The sequence below is a fragment of the Pyxicephalus adspersus genome, chromosome 1 (assembly GCF_032062135.1).
Source record: "Pyxicephalus adspersus chromosome 1, UCB_Pads_2.0, whole genome shotgun sequence".
Lineage (NCBI taxonomy): Eukaryota > Metazoa > Chordata > Amphibia > Anura > Pyxicephalidae > Pyxicephalus > Pyxicephalus adspersus.
In genome coordinates this window covers 48,237,427-48,263,251 of record NC_092858.1, presented here as the reverse complement: position 1 = coordinate 48,263,251, position 25,825 = coordinate 48,237,427, and the positions used below count along the sequence as shown (strand labels likewise).

Below are 25,825 nucleotides of genomic sequence, written 5' to 3'. Positions count from 1 at the left end.
TTTTTTTTTATTATATTTAACATGTATTCGGTGTATAAGACGCACCCACTTTTCCCCCCCAGTTTTGGGGAAGAAAAAGTGCGTCTTATATGCCGAAAAATACGGTAAGTATATTGCCCATCAAACAGCAAAATTATATTGTATTATGTGTCAAAGGGGAAAATAACAAAATTGTCAAAGAACAAAAAGATTGAGTAGCCCATGCCAATCATGGGCAGGGAGAAAGAAGAAACAGCAGTGTATATGTATAAGCACTTAGCTCTAAACTTGCTACATGTATCATTCAAGTTCAGCAGCATTGTGACTCAGTCTATACCAAAGTTGTGTTCATAAAGCTCTAGCAGTTCTGTAGGGGCAGAAGAATAATTGGAAGTCCAGTCAGATTCTTATTTATAATCTTTGTCATTTCCAGGTTGACTTAATCCTATTCTCCTGGTGACTATTGTTACTGTGCAGCAAATGATGGGAAATCCAAAATCTAACCACTATCATGAGAACAGGAGGGGAGGGGAAATCTTGAGGTGACAACTCTCTAAAGGGTTCCTCTTTCACTTTGTGGAGATTTCTTTTCACTTCCTGATGTGTCTCCACTAGATTATATGTAGGGAAATATGTCCAAAGCAATGCTTTGCAGTGCACATTGGAGTTCTGGAGGTACATCTGACTTGCTTTGGTTGCAGCATGTACTGTTAAGGTGCATTTGAACTGCAGTCAAAGCAGATACAACAATTTCTTTTCTTTCTAAACACAACTGCTTGTGTTTAAATAGAAAACTTTTTTGACTAAAATGCCTGCTGACATGAACCAAAACACTACCAGTACATGAAATTCTGTATTAATATTTAGTTAATCAGATGTGTGATCAGATCAGGTGTTTTATTAGCTCTGTTGCCTAACTTTTGAGGTTGTTGAATATTGTTTTCTTCTGGTAGTAATGGTAACAGCAGTAGCTGGAGCAGTCTGGGATTGGAGGGAGACATGTGCGAAGAGAATGTATCTTTCCCACCATCGGACAGGTCGGTTTAGCTAGAGGTTTTGCATGCCAAACATGTAGTCAATTGTATAGTTGTGCATGAAAAGATTTACCAGGATCTTGATAATTCTGCATGTTTTACCTTCTTACAGCAAGGTTTTTCTCATTCTGTCCTTAGGAATAGCCCTATTTCTGTAAAATGTTAGTTCTTATTTAGATTTACATGCTGGCCCATGGTTCTTAAACTATCATTTTTTTTTCTAGGTTAAAAAGTTTTTTTAGGGGTATTTTGTTTTTTGGCTTTAAACACAACCACTTAGAGTAAATTTTCAAGATTGAAAACTCCAAGCAGACATCTTACGTAATCCTGGGCTTAAACTATAACTTTATCAATGTTGTCATTTTCAAAGATAAAATAAAGATAAATTAAAAAATTGAAATTGCCACTGATGTGTCAATAACTCACTGTGAGTGTTGTAAAGAGGAATGTTTTTTTAAATTAAAGTGAAACTTTAGCTATTCTTTTTTTTTTATCAGTATAAAATATTCAAGCTACTGTAAAGTTACCCAGTGCACAGCTGGTATTAAACCTACACTGACTTTAGTAAAAGCAAACAACCACTTTTTAAAGAGATTTAGATGTTTACAGACAAACAAGTACACTGTAAACGGTCTAGATGTTTTAGTAAGATTTAAGGTAATACGATTATACTTTTAGAACACTGGGGATTTTGCATATGGTTTCATTTTTCTACCTCTTCCACTTTCAATGTCAGAGAGGTGAAGTAGAGCAGAATGTAAATATTTTTATGTTAAGGCAGTAGTGAATTTCATGTCCCTACAGAAAAATTGAAGGAGCATAGAACTAGACTATTCGTTCTATCCAATAATAGCAAAAGCGAGACTAACATAGTCCAACTTTTTCATACACCATGGTAAAGGGTTCATCTGCTTCTAATGTGACCAGCCTGTATTAATTGCATGCATGCTTATATTATTTCCTGCATGAATAAGCTAAACCAAATCTGTTTTTTAACAATAGATTAAATAAATTACTTTGTAATGATTATTGCTCATTTCTGTTTCTTGAAATCTAGTGATGGAGCAGAAGAAAAAGATGAAGACCCCAAAGAAACAACAGAAGGTACCAAATCTATTTTTTCTCTTCTTTGCCCATATTTCTACTGAGCAGGTTGTGACATAGTAAAGGATTTTCTTTTTGCTAATTATTATCTAAATATATCAGATGATGTCAAAATTACATCTCTCCACTCCAAGTAAATTACCCTACAGCTCTGCAACTCATGGTAATGTAACCCAATCAACTTGAGTAAAGAGAAGGTTAGAGACATTACAAGACTGAGTGTATTTTGTGCGACGGTGCAAAAATGATTTTCTTTAAAATGAGGTCATGGTATAGTCAGCATGTTTACTGGGTTTATTGGCATGCTTGTCTCCTTTATATTACTTGCTTAGGAAGTAAATTGCTTTATGATTAGGCTATTATAAATACCTAATAAGGCATCTGAAGTCTATAATGTTTAACGTCATTCGATGAGATGGCAGTGATGCTGCACTGCTTCTGAATTCAGAGCAGGGTTGCCATCTTTATGTAGGCAGTGCCTGTTTGCTCTATATAAGGAAAAGAATGGTTTGGTGACTGTCAGCATTGCCAAAGTTTGTCAGTGAGAACCTGGTCCTGCCCCACTGCTTTTTTCATTGACTGCATTTGTTGCCTAAACACTCTTCGGTGAGCTGCAGTGTCTGGGAGGGGGTAAAAGCGGGACACGGAAGATTTGACTCAAGCTATTATTAAACTTTAAATGTGTACTTGCTCCCCTTGCACATGGGTGCAAAACGAGGCATTTTTAGATGCATTTTTAGGTTTATTTTTTAGGCGCATGACTTCTCCTTGTAAGAATGTGCACATTTGTATGCACAGACATGTTCTGTACATTTGAATGTAGAAGGTGTACAATAAAACTGATGCCTAAAGCAGAGAAGTAGAGAAGCATTGACCCCGCATGTGTAAAAAAATATCTCTGTTGCCAATTTTTTATTGTATAAATGTTTGTTTGAATTGACATATTTATGCTATATTTTCTTTTTTCAGTTGTTGAACAACCACGTAAGATTCTGCTAATCAAAAATCTTGATATTGGACCAAGTACAGCGGAATCTCAGTTAAGAACAATATTACAATGGATTGCTGCATCTGAGTGTGATATATCGGAGCTCTACTTTCCTGAGAATGCCCTAAAAGACCTCTTACTTGTAAGTTGACCATTTTATCTGTACAGTAGACACACATACCCGCCACTGCATGCAAAATGCACATGCATTTAGTTATCCTCTTGAGCGGCAACCCCGAGTGTGGCTTAGGGTAAAAAAAAACTCAGCTGTGATAGTGGCAACCCCGAGCTACACTCGGGTAGCTAAAAAAAAGAAAGACTTACCTGATCCCATGGGCATCCTCCAATGTGCTTCCTCTTCGTCCGATCTGTCCCCCGGCAAGTGCGCTGACGTTCCCCGGAAGTTCCCGGTGACGTTGATGCATGCGGGAATTATTTTAGGCAATTTTATTTTATTTTCTCTCCTTTTTCTGTTCCTTTTATCCATAATCAATGTAATTCTAAAATGCAAACAGTTTGCTAATGTAATTAGAATAGAATAGTTTGGAATAGTCACTTTCAGGCGAAGCCTCATGTTGTGCTGTTGAAGTTCTAACTAAATAGGCAAACTTTATCTTTTTCTTATTGTGGACAGGAGGAATATGACTATATCTGACTAGCAATTTTTACAGATGTAAACAATTTCCAGGCCACCATTATAACTTCTTACCTTCCTATGCCCTGTGTTCCTTATTATTTTTATTATTGTTACAGACTGTTCATAGGTCTCCAGCTGTCATTTTCTCTTTCAAATAAATCAAGGGGATTCAAATAAAAAAAATTGATCTTGAGTACAAAACCTGAGGAACTCAACACTGAGGATATTTATTATGTCAAAATACAACATTTATTAGGACAACATTGTGGCATAATGTTCTCTTTGGGGTAAACTAAATAGATAAAGGGGAGCAGGGTTGAAGGAGCTTTAAAGAAGTTCTTGGAGCTGAGCGTTTTGTGGCCTCAAATTTAAAGCAACATAGGACATAAATTTGGGGATAACTGAAGTCAATCTAGGGCTGCCAGACTGCTAAAAATCTCATGTTTGTAAACTAAAATTTCTGTGAGTTTGAGGTTATTGAGGACCTCACTTTGCTAAGGCACAATACTGGGGAATTCCAGGATATTACAATAGTTTGCTTCATTTGGGTATGCAGTTCAAACGCCCATTGCCCCTTTTCAAAAAACAGCTTCACTTATGGATCAGGTATATAACAGTAAACAGTGGCCCATATATTTATATGTATATGTGGTGAGGTATATTACTACTTGAATTGCCACTCCACACCAAACTTGTGTACATTGCTCATCCAAAAAGGCTGAAGTATTGTTCCCATGCCCCAATGTATGCAGGTCAACCCTGCAAGGGAAGACAGGAAGAGTACAATGCGAACAAATAAGGGCAAACATGAGGATCTTCATGGCAAGCCCATGGCTTCAAAAGCCATTCAGCTTATTAGGAAGGGTTTTTTGCGTATCAGTTTCCACATAGTGCTGGAGTTCCAAGCAAGCAAAACATTCAGAATTAGGAATTTGCAGTGTCTTTTAGGTAATAAAAAGACAGAACCCCCTGGACTGACGGAATGTTCTGTTCAAAATCACAAGAAGAGAAACATATGGTTACCACTTTTTTCCACTAATTTCTGAGAAGGCTGACTTTCTGGCCTTGAGACATTAAGACACAAAATTTATGTAAAGATTAGGAAAGTTAGGAAATAATTAAAAGGTTTTGTTTGCATTCTTGATTTGGATTAGTGAAATAAAGTATCTGAACAAAACAGGTTAGTATGACCCTAGCCTGGCAACTAAAATTTTCAGGAGAATAGCTGGGGAGTGGAAGCCTACATGTATCGGTTTCCTTTTGCCTAAAACTCTGCATTTCATGGCTAGTAATGCAAAAAGTATAGCATGATTCAGTCATTTAAACAGTTGTTTTAGACTTCTATACATGGTGTAGATTTTAGGACCATCATTTCTAAATTATGAACATGAAGAATATGCACCCTTCTGGTGTAAACGCATCCCACTTCTACACGGTACACTTTTTCAGCCCTTTGCGTATAGATGTTCTGCAGAGATGTATCTTATTTGACCATGACCTTAACTGCCCGCTATTATGTATGTAGCCTGCTTGTGCCATTTTGGAAACCGTACATTTAAACAGTTCTGTGAAAATATTTAAATCCTATTTATTTGAGTAATTTGCTATGTGAACTGCAGAAAAATATACCATAGTGTGAAAGACTAATTCTTAAATAGAAAATCTGTTTTGCTTGAAGGTGGAGCAGAACCCCAAAAACCACACTTTGCCACAATAGGAAAATCCACATCAATTATTAAGTTTATGTTTCTATGTGTGGTATCAGGGTGCGGTAGCCAACCTATTACCTTTTTGTGCAAAATTTCCTGTTTTTACCCTGCTTAAAAAACCCACAAACCACTAGATTGTAAAGGTTTCAATCTCAAAATATTTATCTTGACAACAAAAAAAGAAAATATTGTAGATCATCTGTGCATGAAAGAACTTTAGCCTAGCGTGAACTTAGGTTTAATATGTCCATATTCTTTTCTCAGCTTTTCAGACGAATCCGAGAAAAAGGATGGACAACTGGTGACCTCTTACAAGCCACACTTCAATACTGTGAAAGCTCAGAGACATCCTTAAATGTTTCCTATCCATTATTCAGCTGGCTGTTGGAAAAAGTTTAACAAGCACTTTATAGATGGACTTACTGGAAGACATAAAAGAATATCTGTGAATATACCTGCAAAAGGCTATTTGAACTGACCATTTTATAAATAAGCAGTTAATGGCGTAGCTTTGCATTGTGGAATTTGTGTTCACAAAACTTACATATGTAATTGAATGCATATCTGTGGTTGGCACCAAGATGTTTTACGTAAATGTGCTGCTGTTGCATAAAGTAAAGACATGTACTGGCACTAGTATAAGTTTGGGGGGCACTGCTTTTAGCATCACATATCTGTATGAAAAAGTTGCTAGTTTTATAAAAAAAAAAAAATAATAATAATTTAAACACATTTACTGTTGCTTCGCTATAATTAAAGTTTTAGTTTTTTAGAATAAGGAATCTTCCAATGTTTACATAAAAAATCCCCTTATTTTTTTTTCTGTTCCATTCCAGTTTGAGACAGTTGCCTGAAACTGGTATACAGATCATGGATGCTGATTACTCTCACTTTATAGTGATGATGCTTGTTTCAGGTCTTTGATTGGGGAAAAAATAGAGCCAGGAGAAACCACACATTTAGTATTCTTAGAAGGGAACCACAAGCATTTCTCTCATGACAAGGAAATCCCTGTGTAGGGGGATTACTGCCACCCTTCCCTCACACCTTTAATGATCAGCTGTTTTTGAGCGTTGCCAAAAATTGCCAAGTTGCACATTCAATCTTGATAAAAAAAATGTAATTGCCTTTTCATGTCCTCATTTTAATAATATTATCCTCAAAACATAATCGATTACCGGTCCTTTTCTTTGTGCTGATCCCATCTACTTTTTGATTCGACTTTTTTTTATTGCAGCCTCATGCACTGCTTCTGGGGACCATGAAAAGTCTAGGTAGCTTGTGCTAACAAATACTTGTGTTCTAGTTAGCTTGCATGTATTTGAACACCAGCAATGGAGAGGAAGGTTCTCTTTAAAGACCACTCATGCATATTAAAATATGGTTTTAGAAGGAAAGGATTTGGGTTTTATTTCATAACAAGCAATACACCTTGAAAATAATCAGGTATTAACTTTTACCTGTTTATTATGAGCCAAAATATGGAAGAAACTGTTTATATTGCTTTAAGGTAACAGGTACTGGTATCACAAAAGATCAGGAAAAAGTAAACATTTTCAAAACTTGGATTAGGAACGTAAGAGAATTACGTGTGAATGATGAATTTGTTGAACCTGATGAATGTAAATTTCAAGTAGAAATCCCATTTTATATATGGCCAGTTCACACCCTCATCCTGCAGTGATTTTCAATAGAAATAAAAAGACCTACTTACACCTATTACAAGTTTAGATATCCACCCCCATACTACATCATGGACACACAGGTGTGGTTGGGCTTTTAATTCCTGCTGCTATAGCAAGAACTGTATCAAACCACCTACTGAATATTTATTATATTCTTAATACTTTTGTCCTAACATCCAGTTCTCACATGTATGACCGACCTAGATACTGTTTGGTTACTATAGATTGCTGTGCTTAATATTATACTACTATTAATACCATAGGCTCTTTTCACAGATCTGTTTTTCTCACATTTTGGTGTCCTTTCCCAGACACCACACCATTTTCACCTCATCTATCTTAAAACTCTATGCTTTATTTATGCTACTGTACTGTCAGTGTTATTTTATTATTTAAAAAAACCAAACCACACATATTGTCACCAGGGTTCTGATAACTGTAAGTTTCAATAGCTGCCTATAGAGGACGGAAGGAAAAGTAGCTATTTAGGTTGTGATGAAATAACTCAACAGTAGGATTAAAAAAAAAAGATTTCACGTGAAGAAGATAAAGATATGTATCTTGGTAACATTATGATTTGTCAACTAAACATTTCTAGGAGATCATTATCATAAAGTAAAATAGGCAGTGGTGGTAAAATAGCTTGTTCATGTTAATGAATCAAACTATTTTCAAAAAATTTGAAACCCTTGTTAACGAAAATTGGCTTTTTTTAGAAAAGGGACGGATGTAATTTTTGGCAAACATAGCCCTAGATCAAACGCATAGTCTCATGCTTTTATTCCAATTGCACATATACTGAATTTACAAAATGGTTCACGCAACATGAGCCAATCGCTTTTCGGCCTTAAAGGTTCAGAAGAATTCCTTTCAGTTTCCTTTTTTTCTTATAGATATATGATTCAAAATACCTTACTAGTTGCTATACAAGTTCAAGATGATCTGCTTCACATTTATAAAAGCAAATCAACTACACATTTAAAGACAGTAGTCTGAATTCACAAAAGCACAAAAAATGCATGTTGTTTTTTCATTTCTGTGCTCTATAGGCCAAAATGAATGATCATATGTTTCACATAAGGTTTTCATTCGTAGGGATCTGTTGAATTTATCATATCTTATTCACACAGAATTTTCATGAATTTTTGTTAAAAAATATTTTCTGGCTGATTGTAACATTTAGATTCACTTAGGTGACCTTGTACTAAGCAAAGCAGGGTAGAGTCTTTATTCCAAGTTGAGATTTAATTAGTTGTTAAAATACTGGTTTATAAGAAGGAATCTTTCAGGGGTAAATAAAAACTTCATGTATCAATGTGTCTTATATGCATTAATGCAGTTTTTAGGTATTTCCCTAAAGCGTCAGTGCTGGAAAACCACTAATAATTACCAAGCCCTCTCATACTTGTAATAAGTGAGAACTGTTGAAGAGACTTTTGGCATTTAGATTGAAGGTCATTTATTGGTTGTAGTATGTTTTTGTCTTGATCCTAAACTGTATGGCAATAGTGTCTTATAGTCATGTCAGATGCCTAAATAGACTTGGATAGGAAAACCCACTAAGTGGTGGAAAGTTGCTTAGAAGGAGCAAGTGCATACAAATCATATGATTTTGCTTTCTGTACCCCTCCAGGTAAGGTAAGGGTAACCAGAACGCTAGAAAACTGTTTCCTTAGTGTTTTTTGGGCATTTGATAACCGTAATGGAACCGCAAATTGATTGGCTATGTAAAGAAGCTCCAATTTACTTTTGAGACCTAAACTGCATGTAAATGCAGATATATATATATATATATATATAAAAGCAACTTTAATTACTGCTTGGCCAGCACTGTAGCCAGATCAGGAAAAAAAGCATGAGGGAGATGGGTCTCTTTTAAAATGTATTTGTTATGATGTAGTTAGTGTTTTCACCCTGAAGGTAAGTGTTAGTACAGGCTCCTGGCTTTTACTACCCAGTGATCCTGTTGCCAAATATTTTTTTTCTTTTTTTCGGCATTCAAGCAGAGACAAAGAGGAACATCAAGTAATGCAGTTTATTATGTCTAATGTTTCATTGGTATAGGATTGCAGCCTTTATATTGTGAACCACCAAGGCAAATTTTTTTTTAAAACTGCCAGTATTATTTATATATTTTTTATGTTCATCACAGTACTAAAACATTCTCTGGAGGCAGGTGGCAAATCTGGATACAGCCAGATCACTGTTCTACTTCTAATTATTGACTGCCTTAGTTAAAAAACTAAGCAGCAGCAACTCGTAAAACTGTAAGGGCTCAATTAGTCGGGGCAGTTCAGGCTCGGTAAGAATAGCTGAATGCCTACCATATGCTCATTAACCACCCATCTATCTCCTTTATGTTTTAACAATGAAATAATTAAAAGCAGCTGCTCTCATTTATTTCAATGTTAAGACATAGTTAAGATGGTAAATAGGTAGGTAATAAGTGGCAGCTAGGCATTCAGCCACCTGTAATTGCCCATGAGGCTCCTGTGAACTGCTCATCCGATTCAGCCTCAAGTAAAATAAAAGCTTATTTTTCTATAGTGCTGGAAACAGATATCAGGAATCGATGACTGTTTAAAGAGAAAGCTTAGCTTTATTTAACTTTTTTTTAAACATTCTTTACTTAGGGATGTTCAAAAAGGGGAAATAACAGCGGGGACATGATACAACAGTACAAAGAAGTATTAATAAACATACATCAAATCACAGGGATGGCAGGGATAGGGATTGAGGAGGAGGGAAAAACATCAAATACTAAGTGCAACATTAATCAAATATGTAAAATAAGGTGCGTTGTCGAAATAAATTAGGGAGCAAAGGTAACCTAGATACCAATAACAAAGAATAGAAGCACAACCCAACATATTCCAAACCAAATGCTAAGCAACTCAGTGACGTTGTGCATCTACAGCCCTGTCTTAGTGGATCAGGTGTTGATCTGTGGAAAAATATGTGGGAGGGAGAGGGGACATAAATGCTGGGGCAATCACATTATCAAGGTCGTGCTATGAAGCGACCGGAGGCCCATAGTAGATTAGGCTGGACAATGAGATCAAGACTGGCCCAAGTAGCGACCATACTCTAAAGAGGTAGTAAATTGAGACCAATAAAACCAGGAGCTTTACTTAACTTTATGGGTAAAACTTTTCTAAATTAACACACCTAATCTATCTATGTGTATTTTCATATATCATTTTTTTGAATTTGCAAACAAATATATATTTGTTATATGTACCTGTTATTAAGAAAATATTGAATAATCAAACAATGATCATTTGGAAAAAGCTTAGTTGTTTCTGTTTTAAGTAGGATAAAACTGATAACCGTTCCTTTAAGACACTGATATGTGCACCAAAACTGCCGTTACATTTTTGTGTACACTTTTGCACAAATGTACATATTAATAAAATGCTTATTGTAACATTGATGATTGCTCCAAGTCATGTGGCGTATTTTAAGTTTATACAGAAAAAGAAAAGCTGGAAATTTGTACAAACTCATCTCCACATGAATTATCTTGAAGAAAATATTTATTCTTTTAGCACTTACAAAAGCCATTATACTGAACCAGACAATGAATACCAATGCACTATGTATCATGCATTACCTGTCTTGACAGTAAAAAGTAAAACGCACCCTTTAAAATGTGTTACCACAATTCATATAACTGAATGGGTCTTTAGCAAAATATATGTTAGCTTACATTGTAATTATAATTTGTTAACTTTGTTAACTGAGTTTTCCTATCATCGTCCGATACACAAAGTTAACATTCACTTTCATAAGGAAACAAGCTCTGCTCTGCATAAAAACTTGCATTTACACATTTTTCCTCTAGACTAAGAATTGCAGTAAACATCAGAAAGTCTGATGCCCAAAACAATGAAATGACACTTTTATTTTCTGTAACAAAATAGAAAAGCAAGAGAAACTGACTGCTGTCATTCTTTGAATTCGAATTGTCAAAATGTTCAAAAGAGTAAAATCAAATCCCTGACCTAAATATACAAATTTTAACTCTTGTTGATGGATTACCTTTTATTAGCTTGAATATTTTTACAAAGCTTTTTAAAAATACATCAAAATTAGCCCTTTGGTGGCCAGCAATTAGGGTTGTCTCAGATAAGGGCTCATTCACTCTTGATCAGTGTTTCTCAACCAGGGTTCCTTCAGAGGTTCTTAGGGGTTCCTTGAATGTTCCAGCATTTCCTTGAGCAATTTTTGCCTCTCAGGTGAATTTGACACCAATGATCTTTTTGCCTTTATGTTAGGGTGGTAGCCTTTCCAATGGCCAGCAATGTAAGAGGCATTTTTTCTACTGACCACCACACTAATGTAGCATGAGTTGTGGATATAGTAATTCTAGCCGGGGTTCCACCATGCTATAAAGGTTGGGAAACACTGCTCTAGGTGGTGTTCTGGTAACATACTGCGTTGTTACAGTTCTTTTATTTTTAATGGACCCCAGCTTAGGAATTATTCATGTAGAAACACTTGATCCCTCCCTGTGTCTGTCATGCTGATCTAGTGGCTTTAGTACATTCTCAGGTACAAAAAACCCATATAAAACATTTTATCAAAATATGCCATAAAAAAGGAAAACCTTTTTACAAACCGTAATACAAATACTCCAATATGTTTTGATGTTTGGTTGCAGTATGTTCCTGCGCACTCACACTAGGAAATGGAAGGTCAATACTCAGCCAATCAGATTGGCTGCCAATATGGTTTACACAGATCTCAGTTTTAAACTGAACATTCTTACTCAGAACAGATGAACTACAGTTCATTACAGTTAATTCTTTTTGGGTCCTAGGTAGGCCTTTATATCTAATTTCAGTATTTTACAGGAAAGTGCATGAACTAAATGTTCACAACTGGCTAAAAAGAGTTACAAATTATTTTACCATTAAGCTGGTATTTAGTATATATATATATATATATATATACCACAAACATTGCATTCTTTTTTGGTTTTGGATGGAGATGAGTTGTGTCGGGTCATTTCTTGCTGCCTCTGTCCTACTGAAGACCACCTCTTAGATTGTAAGCTCTTTCGGGCAGGGTCCTCTCCTCTTCCTGTCTCACTGTCTGTTTTTGTCATTTGCAAACTTTTTTTTTGTACAGGGCTGTGTAATATAATGGCGCTATATAAATACAGTTTATTATTAAGATTAAATACTGGGGAGGTTTCTCTTTACACCGTAATTATGAAGAGATCTACCCAAAGTAATGAGAATTTGCATCTTAGAGAAAGTGTCAGGATTGTTAAAAGACCATTTACATGTCTTTATAGCAAGGTCCTCAACTCCAGTCCTTGAGAGCCATACAGGCCAGATTTTGGTATAAATGGATTCATTTTTGCACTCTTGGTAAATAGTTCCTTTCTTTAGTGGTTGCATCCTGGTCTTTGATAACTGGAGTTTTGGACCACTTTTGAAGGAATTGCTCCCTTGCTAGCCAGGCCAGTGATGTTAGCAGTGTTTGGGGCTAGTAAGGAAGTGATCCCCCATAAGCAATACAAGGGTCCCCCATGTGACTCTGCCAATGTGTGGTCAGCAGCATTAGTGATAAAAAAAATTCTCTCTCAGGCTCACCAAGCATATTACAATCTCACTGTACAATACAGCTTTGCAGAGCCTCTGATATCCCCTGTCGCTTCCCACTCTATCTAATCTAAAACTAGAAAGAAATCTTTTGACTACACATGCAATTTATAAGGTGGTTTGGAATGTGAGTTTTTTTTTTTGGCAATTTTTTACATTTAATGGAAGAGTAGGAAAACCATTTTACTGTGGCTACTGACATCAAAGACATTGATTTAGCAGGTAAAATAATCAGCATATCATTTATTTTTATTTTCATAGTTTTTTTTTATTACCTTCTTACATTTATCCTGTTTATTGAAGGTTTTTCAATATTATACTATAATTAGTGATTTATTTACAGTCAGGGTATCTTAAATAAAGTATAAGACAAATCCCACAAGTTTGTTGTCATACGTACAAAATAGTTGCAATAGCTAGAGAAGTCTTTTCCTACAGGAATTCAATATCCAGACTTTTTATTTTTCTTGTAATATGTGCTCACATATTTGATATACAATCAAATACATAGATTTGTATGTACATTTCCTGTATCCTTTTAAATAACACTTACAGTAAACTTGCATTTACAGAACTGTGAACTGACTTTGTCTTCTATTTGATCTGAATATCAGAAAGGCTTTGTCAGACGTTTAATAAAATTTACAATAATCTTGGTCTAAATGAGGGATTTCCCCAATGCAATGTGTCATAATAATCGGCAGCATTTATGATTCATTCCTCGGATGTATGTGGGAGACATATGCCTGTGGTTTTAATGCTTGTCAGGTCTGTATACATGACTTGACAATATGATGAACTCTTTTTGAAGCTGACTGTCCACAGACAGAATAGAAATATACAGTGTAGCTAAAAAAAAGTAATGGCACCGATTAGCAAAGCCTTCATAAGGTACTTTACATTCATTCTTATTTTTATCTAATGATAGTTTTATCTCCATGTAGAATAATTCTTTTTCTGCTTTCCTAATAAAATACTAGACCAGCCCCATAACACTATGCTTACTATTTGGCCACCTATCTCTTCAAACATCACCGCTGGGTGGCTTCCACACTTCCAAGTGTGTGAATACCTACTCCTCCCAATATATTTAATGTTTTACCCACATTCTCATATGTCACTTTAGGATGAACATGTTAGCAGGAGAAACCATTGAGTGTTGTGGAGGGACTGAGTATTTGACCTTGGTTGGGGATTGGTTATTTATTTTTATTATAGTGATTTAATAAATGTGTTCTTAGTCTAATGTATAGATAAATGTTTAAATAATTTGTTGGTGGTTCTAAGGTGGGTTCTAATGTGTTCTCATACACTTTGCATCATGGATGTCATAGATGCATTTTTATTGTGTTTTCAGGAAGATGTTGTGCATTATGGGTAGAGATTGTTTTTTGCCTCCTGTGATAAATAAAGCCAAGATAATAATTATTTGAAGCCAAAAAATAGATTCCAGGCAGGGAGGAGTTGTGGTTTCATCCTTGCTGTTGTACCTTCCAAAATAACTTCTAATTTTGTAAACCCATCCTTGTGATTTGCACACTTTTACAACAGATTCAATTCAAACAAATTCAGATTCCTGTGTCACCTAGTTAAAAGGGAAACACACTGGGTATAGCAGCATAGTGTAATTAATAATAATTATTATTAAAAATGTTTATTGTGTTTAGGTTAAAATCTACACACAAACATTCTGGGTATATACATTCATTGAAAATTTCCTATAGAATCCTAGATAAATAGTGTGCTGAGCTTTCATATTGAAAAGCATTATTTTTGTTAAATCGATATTATTATTTCATTGGAAACCATAATATTTACCACATATTATTTATTAATAGGGTATCTGCTATGAGGATCAGGTTTGCCAGCTGATTAACATTTCATTACATTTTGTCCAATATTCCTTTAAGGTTGAATTTTGTCATCTAGATGAGCTACATAGAGATATAATATTGATCTAAGGAAACATTAGATCATTAGATTATCCAGTTCAATAATGAATCCCAAAAACAAGAGTCATTCCACATTTTACAGTTAGTAGAGCCGTGCAAATCAGTTTTTGATACTTATATGGCTTTTCAGTCATCAATATTATATTGTAATATTTGATGTCACTGATTTTTAGAAAGTTACTTTTAATAGAACAAATTTATAGATTTTTTTATTAGTGCCAGGTTATCTCTACAAAATAGTTGGTTAAAAGTACCTTTGATTTTGGAGAAAAGGAAATGCTTCTTTAAACTCCCTTAAAGTCCAATGATTTCAAACTCCTAATAAAAAAGCAATGTTTTCCCTGTGTTTGTTTTGTCTTAAATATCAAGGAAAAAAACCTGGACCTAGACCTTTCTGGACATCTATATTCATTACTACTGCAGTCATGTACCTGGCAACTAATGAATGTTTTTCGATGCCAAAATCCTGGAGGTAAAAGACGCATGTGAATGTAGTCTAAAGGAAAGGAAATTTGGAACATCTAAGAGCTGCATTTCAGTACTCCTCATTTTTCCTTGTGAGCTGATGTTTACCTTAATTAAATGAAAAAAGAAAACTTCAGTGATTTGTATCTCTGCTATAAGGTTTCCAGTGAATGCAGAGTAATTGTTGGTGGTGAGCTGGCACTGACACGGAGCAATGCACAAATTCAATGATTTCCCATTTAAAATTTCTAAAAAATAATTCATTTGTGTAAAAAACACAGATGCTATACCCAGTTTTCAATTGCACTCCTATACTTTAGATTTGTCTTTAGACAATACGGCAACACCAAAACTGTTCTCTGTCCTATCAACGGGTAGGTGATCATCCATTCATTGTACATAGGCTGCCAATGCAGTGCCATGCAGGTTTAAACAAACCTTGTGCACAGATATTTTATCATCCATGTGTCACGTCAGCTTGGATCTCTGTTTTATATGTAGCAACCCCTACCTGCACAATTGATCAGTTAGGTCTCCATAATTTTATTCTTGGTAACCTCTACTGGATGTTATCAACAAGGGCAGATTCATGGGCCTGGGACATCCCACATCATCTTGACCTTTCCTGCCCAATATTACTGCCTCTGGCCCATCCTTTCATACACAGTTGTTTCAATGATGGAATGTAGGTGTCATTTAGAGCAGTTGGCATGCAAATACTTTCCTCAAACCTGACATCATCAATATGTTTTTATTGGCTGACAACCACCAGACAATAGAAATCATGCTCACTTTATACATTGACAATGGGTTTAGGAACAATCAGAGTAAGACAATTGCTACTGATACTCATAATTGTTTAAAACTTTAGTTTGTATTCTATATACCAAACCAAAACCTCAGGCAAATTAAAGCTACTCTAGAAATAAGCACCCTTAAATATGTTTCCCTGTTCATGGTGTCTTCATTAAAGTATCCACAGATTAGAGAAGGAAAGAAGAAGTGCACATTTATTCAAGATTTGGGGACATCTAAATGTTTATAAAAAATTAGTTGTGTCTGGAGTTCATCTTTATAAATCTGGATTTTTATTAAAACTAGAAAACATATTTACACCAAAGTGTCAATGAGGTTAATGAGGGTGTAGTCTACAAATTGCAGTCATTATCATTGTTTTAAAATAGTGACCAGTGAAAACACAGCATGGCATTGTTAATTGTGACACTAAACGTGTGTATTTTTGTTCCGAGTTTGTCAAAACAAGAGGTGTGTGTGCTGCCCTGTGACCACCGAGAACTCACTGCCCTGTTTGTGGTTTGCAGACATCTTATTATGACTCCTGCCATTTAGGTCACATTGCCTAGACCTGTCAGGTCACTGTCCGTGAGGGGTGTGCAGTGTTTATTTGTGCCTTGCTAGCAGATTAAAAGAATTAGCTTATCAATATTATTGAAGCGCCTTTTTACCTGGTGTCTCCAAAATACTAATTTCTTACTGCAATTTAATAAATCATATTTGTACTGTATAATCTGCACATGAATAGAGATGTATTTCGCTGATTCTGTTTGCTTTATTTATCTTTCTAGACAGATGGCAGATTTTATCATTTTCATGGTGTCAGTGTTCTAGTAACACAGCTGACTGTATAGTTGTGATATAGCGGCAATGTGCCACCCCAAAGGAGGTATTATTATACAATATTTATATAGTGTTATATTACGCAGCGCTTTACAAAGTCCATAGTCATGTCACTAGCTGTCCTCAATGGGGCTCACAATCTAATGTCCCTACCATAGTCATATGTTAATGTATCTTTATGTATGTTAATCTTTAATACAGTGTAAGGTAAATTTTGGGAGAAGCTAATTAACCTAATTGCATGTTTTTGGAATGTGGGAGCAAACCCACGCAAACACAGGGAGAACCTGCAAACTCCATGCAGATAGTGTCCTGGTCGAGATTCAAACCCAGGATCTAGCATTGGGACCCAGAATGCTAACCTCTGAGCCAATGTGTGAGGTACAGTTGACTTACTAAGAGGGAGCAGTAATCATGCCCATAGCTGCATGAGAAGTATGCCAAAATTGTGGAGTTCAGCTATGACCTAGGCCCTTAACTCAACCTTTACTACTCAAAGTCTCTTAATGACCCTGAGTAATACAACAACAAAAAAAATGTACATTTTAAGTCACTACAGGACTCAGATGTGACATAGCAGGTGGCATATTAAGGTACTAGGCAATATTCTTCACCTAGTTTAGGTTATCAAGAAACATCCAAGAAAAAAATCCAAGCCAAAGTCCAAGCAATTGAAATTATGACAGGTAAATGTTACTAATATACCATTGCAAAGTTGTATTTTCTTTAATTTTGTTCTGTAGCTCTAAACCTTAACCCCCTTCTACGTAGCCACAAACTCCTTAAGGCTTAGTTCCCAAAATAAACATTATCACAATCAGCTCTTAAACTAGCACCTAACCTAACCCAAGCCTACCTGATAAAACACTGAAGGGTCTGATTTTTCAAAGTTCTCCAAGACTGGAGAAGAAAACTATCAGTTTACTTGTGTGATCCAGCAAACCTGAGATGGATCTGGTCCAGAATTGAAAACATTTGCCAGCTACTAGCATTGGTTTTATAAAAAAAATCTATTGAAGAATCTCATTAAAGAATGAATTTCCTAAATATGGATGGGATCCCAGTCTCCTGGAATCCATATGAGATAAAAGGTGAAGGCCCAAAGATCTTTTTTTGAAATCACAGTTTTAGATGGACTGTAAAGTCTTTAACAAATAATCAGTTTAAATATAAGCATCGGTTCTCCATGAAAGCAATAAATTGCTGAATTATTAGAATAGAAAATATTGAAAGTTTGTCATATATGATAAGGCGGATGTCTACCTAATGACTCATATCATGCGGTGACAAGCTTCCTACATAACACTTTCTTCAAAGCTCCCTGAAACTGTTACTTAGAATAAAAAGACACTGACATTGCACTTCTACTTGCATCTCTTTGTTATGAATTTGAGTTATCTGTAAGGCGAAATGATTACTTGCAGACATATTTACAATAAAAATGGCTTTTTGCACACTTCTTTACCGGTAGAAATTTGCTTAAGACTTGAGGTTTATCTTATAATGTGGAAGCTAACTGTAAATATCCACCATAATTGAAAGTACTTATAAACAAAGCTTGACTAAGTGCCACTAAAGTGTTTATATTTTGAGAGGCAATTGATCCTAGTGTCAAGGGATACTAGGACAACCCAATAAAAGGAATTCACCTGAGTAGTAAGAAATAAAGACCTTAACAACCCTTCCCAACTCTATCAATTATAAAAAAGTTTGTAGATATACTTCAGGTAAGTTTTTTTCAATCATTTACCTAGTGGGATCCCTTGAAATAGGTTTTAAGGTGCAGAAAACCCCAACTAATATGATTTTATCTGCAATTTAGACTATAAACTGTAGATATTACATATGTGATCAGTGAAGAAGGTTCCTCTCACATAGGTAGTGAGCAGAGAAATGCCCCGGACATTGCTGGTCAGTGGAAAAGGGTTAACCTGACATTGTTGATTAGGGGAAAAGGAGCCTGTAACATTATTTTTAGTAACAAAGAGCATTGTGATGGTCAGTGTAGTAACCACTTACATTGGTGGACAGTGGGAAAAAAAACCCAGACTGTTGTGGTCAGAGAAGAAAAAGCTCCCGTACATTGGTGATGAATATCGAAGAACCTCAGTACATTGGTGGCCAACATCGCTTCCCTGGTTGTTAAAGGCTGTTTTAAAAATTGTCAATAAAATGTTATGGATAAAACAATAATGTGGTGAATACCATGTCATGTGACTAAATTCATGCTGCAACAATTATTTTTTCTGCATTCTGCATTTTCTGTGGTTATTTTGTGCCTCTACATTATTGAATAAAATCTAATAAACTGTATTGCAACACATGTCAATACATATTGATACACTCTTTCCATTGCACACATGCATTGACAAGACAAACTTTATGACATTTTTTGACAGACCTCAGACCAAAACATAATAGGCAATGTAGTGTGAAAGCTGCCTTGGGGCAAGTTCAGACCCATAGAAGGAGTAAGAGTTCCTGCATGGCTCCTTGCTATTCACCCACTCACACCACAGCATTCTTGGAAAAAAACAGCATTTGCAGATTTAAAAGTAGGTGTGAGAGAGCGGTAATGAATGGCTCACTGCCACCCCTATTTTTTCTCTATTGCAATGCCACAGGTAGAAAATACACATAGTGTCTCCCCTGAAGATGAGATTCAGTGGTGTAAGGAAGCAATAACTGCTTCTTTCAATCAGTGGGAGGTAATATGTATCTCACTACTACAAACAGTGTTAACAATTCAAAATAATACATACAGTGTCAGAACACTGAAGTCTATTTTGTAGGGGGGATTCACCCTTCACCAGATGTGTTGGCTTGGTAAATTAGTGAGTGTTATACCCTTGTTCAGAATCTTTAGCATTATCAATAAATACATTCCTTAGTCAAAGAAGAATCCAGTGAAGGTGGTCTGGCAAATGCTGCGGATAATTGAAGGTTTTGGCTGTGTAAGTCGTGTTTACATATGTAAACATGTAAGTGTATTTATGGTGATCAGAAGCATATGTTTGGCTATTTGGAAATGGTCATTAATATTTTAAAAAGGTAACCTCAGTTTTAGTGCAGGAGCTTGTTAAAATGAATCACAGAAGCTTTTGCAATGTTCCAATACACAGGACATGAGTAACCATAATAATTATTTGACAGTAGTAGAAGAATATGTGAGGTCTTCTATATACAGTATGTTCTAATAGGAGTGCAATTTATTATATAAATATTTAAATAAATATATCCACCATCAACTGACTTGATCACCACTACTTTTCTTCTTGCAGAAAATAAACTGCGAATCTCAAGTTCATGCTACTGGTTTTTAATGGAAAATCATAGTAGTAAGGTTCTGTTTTTAGTTCCCACACACCGCCCACATATTTTTGACCTGAACAGAAAGAGACTCAAACAAAATATAGAGGTAACATTTTGCTAAATTCTTTGCTAAATCTTGTTTTTCAGTTTTACTTTTTTGGAAAGTGTTACACTGGAGACACTGGCATGTAAAAAGCTACAAGCCAATTTATTTGATATTGCTTTTTTATATGTTTCATTGCCTTTTTCCAAAACAGGCAACTATCACAAAAATGATCTTTTTATCTTTCTCCACATTTGTTTTTTACTCCAACCTGGTCTACAAAACTGACCCATTACATTTTGTGGAGAAATTTTGAAGCAATGTACACATGCTAGATAACTGTCACCAAAGTTGATTATTTTTATCGAAAATCAAGAATTTGTACAATGACCCCCTGACATTGTATAGCAAGCTGCCTTACCAGTTCATTAAGTAATAGATCAGGGATGACCTCTGTCATTTCCTGTGCCTGGGTATCCTTTCCCTCTTCATATAACTCAATAGCATTGTGTGAACATTGCTAATTCATCCTAGTTCCCCACTGGGACGAAAATCACAAAGGATCATTTCCAGTGACATAAATCTGTACAACACTGCTCGGGATACACTAATCTTTGAGGATTTAAAGCTAAACTCCCCAAGAATTGGGGGTGTCCGTCCTCCCTTCCTTGTATTTATGTAATGTATTGCTTGTTTAGACTAAGGGGGCTGTAATAGTAACAAATACCTACTTTGCTCCATAGTGGGGCTTTTTTGTCCCCACATGCAAAGCAAGACCACTGGTCCACCCTTTAACACCATGAAGTCAGTGGTAGGGCATGTAACAAGGCCAAAGAAGAGTAGCGACTTTGGGAATAGGAACAAACCTTAGTAATAAAAAAGTCTTTAGGACCATTGATGAAGATAATTACTCTTCTCTATTGACTGAACAAGCATTATATTCCACGTGGGGGGAGGCATTATTTCTGGCCAGAACAACCTGTTTTAAATCATGACATACTGACTGTGTTAGAGTTTGTCCAAAACCCTGTTTCAGGCATAGCATCTTTATATACACAGTATGTATGTAGGTCACATCAAGCAGAGAGTGTAGGGTGTTTTTCTGCTTTATAAAGTGATATCAGTACAGTTCCCTGATCATAAAATAACTAAAATGATAAAATGGCATGGAAGCTACATATGGATAATACACTGAAGCTCTAAACAGGTAGACTATATGTCCCATGTATTTCAAGGAATGAAATCTACATCTACAATGCCTAATGTAGCAATATTTTTTCATGGTATATTTTGAAAAAGGTGCCACAATGTGCATTCCCAATATTAGAACATATTTAGTAGTGGTGGTGTAGAACACACAATATAGAACATTTAACATTTCAATTTTTAGGTTTTCAGGTTCAGATGTTAGAACAGAATGTTTATTGAAAAGGTGGTTTTGGTAATGGGAATGAGTTAAACAAAATTGCTAGACCCAAAACCAAAGCTCAGTTTTTTATGATCTGCACCACAGTAGATAATATAGGTTTGTTGTCACGTGTATTTCTTATTCACGGATCTCCCTCTCATCTCTAGAATCCACAAAACCCCAAGAAAAAAAGCTTTTTTGCCATCTGCAGCTCCCAATTGTATAGAGGGAGAAGGCTTGGATAAAGTCGCTGTTGAGATTCACCAGTCCATATGGAAGAGGTATTGCTATGAGGTCCTAAACAACTATTAGGCATCAAGACTGAAATGTTGTGAAGTTTGCTGTGATATTGTTGACATTTTGTCTCTTAAATCACTTTAACATTCCTGCTACAAGTCCTAAAAACAACTCCTAGGTACTCACCCATTTGCTGTCTGATTTCCAAAGCCACCAGGGTGCCAAAATCAGATCAAATAAGCAAATATTGGTTACTGACCACTGAAAAGTCCCAGTTTTTGCACTTTTTCTTACTTCTAAAAGGTACCGCATCACAGAGAAAGCCCAACTGAGCATTCAGCTGAAAATAATGAAATAGCCCGCATGAAACCAAAAATGTGTGCAAATACTTTAAATTTATTTGTTTTTTAATAATGTGTAAAATACCTATCCTTTGCCAATCCTGTGGCCTTATGCCACAGAATGGAATTCTTGCTTGGGGAAGCAGAGATCCCACATCCCGGCTTGGTCAGTCAAACCCGAGCTTTCCAAGCAAGGGGGAGTATGAGCTTTGCTGACTGTGCAGCTATAGGTGAGATGGAGTAGGGAACATGTAAGACCTCTGCAATGTGACCTCTGCTTCCCCACACAGGATAAGGATCCTACTCTGCAACTGTTGGCAGCAGACTGGCTTTTCTAGGCTGTGAATCCCTAGAATAAAAGAAAAGAATAAATACCTTTTGTACCATAATTGTATACTAATAATGTAAACTAATAATTCAATTGGGCTTCAAAAGGTAACTGTCATGTTTCCTATGCCATAAAACAATAGGGACATTACAATTGGTATAATTGGTGATGTTACTGAAGCTATACTAATGGCACAGTACAGAGTTTCATGTAGCAGTCACATTTATGATCTTGAAGTGTTTCTGTGGCCCAATCTTGCTCTGTGCATGCGCAAGATTGGGCTCACAGCATCATAGAGCACCAGATTTTGCTCTGGACATGTGCCAGAATATTGAGAAGGCTCCACCAAAGCCTGTCATGAATTAAATCCTGCAAGGGGAGAGGGTTTAAAACTTTATTTTGTAATCATATTTCCCTATATCACAATAGAAATCAAATTCCACTTGGGATTTCCAAGTTCAGTAAGCACAGAACAGCCTGATGGGTTTCTGTTTGACATATAAGGGTACCCCAGCATAAATTTGACATGTCAGTCCAGTGGCTTTTTGTTGCCTGTCTTTGCATATTTTTGAAAAAGACGCTGAAAAGCATTTGGTACAGTATACCGGAAAAGTCAGCTGCATTGAATTCAGTTTTGGTAAGTTAGCTGGAGTAATTGGAACATGTAATAAGTGAATCATGGCATGTCTGAAAACTGTGGTGTAAGAAATTACCACATTAAGCACAACTGTTACATCAATAGGCTACTGCCTGGGGGCTAAAGAAAACACAGGTTTGTTTAGGCATCAGTCACTGAACAATAAAGGTAATGTTTTCCTTAGAAAAAAATGAAACATATTACCAGCAGAAAAAGTACAAAAAAAAACCTCAAAAATCATAGAATATACGATCATGTGAAAAAGAAAGTACACAGTTCAATTCCAAAGTTTTAGGTATCAGTACATAAAAATAAAAATCATCTGGTCCTTTGCATATTCTAATATTATTTCAATCTGAGTGAAAAACTGAGTAGACCCTATGATTCAATAGCAAGGGAACCTCCTTTAGCAGCAATAACTTAAAGAAATTATCAATCTCCCATTTTTATTTACTTTACTTCAGTTCATTGAGGTTTGCAGGTATTTGTTTTTTTTTATAGCTCTCTTAAGGTTCCACCACATGCTTTTAACATGCTAACTGTAGTAGCTTCTTATGTAATAGCTGTGATAAAATACCTATTTACTGCATGCAGATCCCTCTATGTTTATGCCTCCTATTAAGTAGCTGTGATATAAAACCAAATATTGTACCACTGTTCTTATAAATGGCAGGTGGGTACTGCAAGACCTGTAATATATAATAATGATGGAAAGTTTTTTTTTATGCAAAGATGAGCAATCTTTAAAAAAAAACAAAAAAACGATGATTTATCCAATTTAAAGTGTACCTAAAGTCACAATTTTCACTTTACATAAAAGGGTACGCAACCCTTTTATTTATAGTAAAAATTATGTTTTATGTTATATATTGTTTTTTATTATGTTTCTGTTTTTTTTTTAAAAGTGCAACACCTTTTTTTTTTATAAAAAAAAGGGTGCAGCACCGCCCCCTTAATTCTCAATCGCCTAGATGATCAAAAATGAATGGGAGCGCAGAGCCTTCTGGGATACCTGCGTCACACATTCCGGGAGGCTCCTGGCTGCTCCTTCTGGGCATACCTGGGCATCTTGGGCATTCGCAGGAGGAGCCCTTTCATCATTAGGAAAAGTTTTTTTTCTAATCTACGTCACCCAATCTTGCGCCTGCGCAGTGTGAGAACACAGAAAAAGAACGCGGAAGAAGAGAGGCTAAGATGGCGGCACCTGGCGCTCCCTCTGTGCCGGCCCGAAGACGGATAGCGGGATGAGGCGGGACCCGACAGATAGACTGATTTGCGGAATTGAAGGTGTGTGATTTTTTTTTTGTTTCGGGTTAGTTTTGGGTTTACTACCACTTTAAACTTTGATATCCATATTATCCCATTATAGGTGTTTACAGGATTGGATTTAGTATAAAAAAACTATTGAATTTCCTGAAGTCAGAGTGGAAGGAAGAGTAGAAACCAACAGGGTACTGCAGAAAGAAGAGGCAGACATGGATTCAATCAGGGACTGCAGAGAAGAGGCATGAGGCAGATTTGTAGTGGTTTGTGGTCCAGGAAAAGAGTAGGCAGAACTGGAAGCATTTCTGAACGAAAGTTTTAGTGTCACCTAGACACGGATCATTGCTAGAAAATGCAGAGCAAAGCTGATAATGGCAAATATATGCATGAATTTAATCTAGACAATACAGTTTGAATCTGAGTTGCACAGTAAAAAATTAGCTCTATCAGATTCTGCTACCAATTGTCGTCATTGTGTGGTTTTCTGGTTTTTCTCTTTGGAGGAGTCAATTGGAGAATGTTCCAGCTGGTCAAGGGCAAGCTAGAATCTGTGGTTAAGGTGGCACTATATGTTCTGCTTTAATCAGTTTATTGAAATACAGAAAGTTGGAGTTTTGTGTGATGCTTTTATGAGAATACAATTGAGCATGTGAATATTATTTATATATGTTCTGTATTAGTACTGATAATGTTAACATTTTTTTTTTTTATCTATCGGATGTAATTACCATCCCAGCATTCATTTTGGTAAACTGTGAATGGGAACAGCTTGTAAAAATCAGTGCGTGGTGTAGGTAAGGGAGAAGGAGATTTTTTACCAGGACTAATTAACCAATAAGTTATATCACAAGGCACCTGCTGTAACTTTGTATTATTTTTTTCCAAAATCAGCTTAATTGAATAACATTGAAAATGTTGTAATTTTTTAATCAAATGTTTGGGGAAATGTATAGGTAAGCATGCCTTCAATAAAAAATAATTTAAATTAAAATTAATAATAAATAAAACAAATCCACTTGCCTGATCATAAACTTCTTCTTATAATGTACACTGAGCTGCACATGCACAGCTCACTGTACAGTCCTTATATTACCTGGCTGATGAGATCTAACGAACTCCTGTTCACTTGTGCAGGGGTTACATTAATTCAGTATTACCAGTCAAGATGGCCAAGGAATACCAAATCTGAAAGAGGATTGGGTGAAGTTGTTGGCAATGGAGTGAGAAGAAGTGAGTTTATTAAATAATAAAGGAGGTGCGTTTGTTTTATTGCTGACCTGCTTCTGGTTGTCTGTTTGTTATACTGAACTAAACCAGCACAGGTGTAATGATATATAAAGAACTTTACCACTGCCTCACTGTGTCACGGACATATTTTTAGTAGCATATGCTGAAGTATTAAACTTTTGAAATGGTTGAATATTTCTTCTCTTTTTTGACCAATAAAACCTAT

The 25,825-nt window shown here is 35.8% G+C and overlaps 1 protein-coding gene across 3 annotated transcripts in view; it reads left to right on the top strand.

Annotated features, from left to right (window-relative positions):
• AKAP11 (A-kinase anchoring protein 11) overlaps positions 1-10,567 on the top strand; it is a 44,227-nt gene extending 33,660 nt beyond the window's left edge. For 2 of the 3 annotated variants that reach the window (XM_072410279.1, XM_072410287.1), the window contains exons 9-12: positions 933-1,016; positions 2,071-2,117; positions 3,087-3,247; positions 5,716-10,567. In XM_072410279.1, the coding sequence (XP_072266380.1) occupies positions 933-1,016; positions 2,071-2,117; positions 3,087-3,247; positions 5,716-5,850 (427 nt within the window). In that variant the 3' untranslated portion in view covers positions 5,851-10,567. The remainder of the gene's footprint in view (positions 1-932; positions 1,017-2,070; positions 2,118-3,086; positions 3,248-5,715) is intronic. The other variant, XM_072410293.1, reaches the window with a different exon arrangement.
• Positions 10,568-25,825: the final 15,258 nt, after the last annotated feature.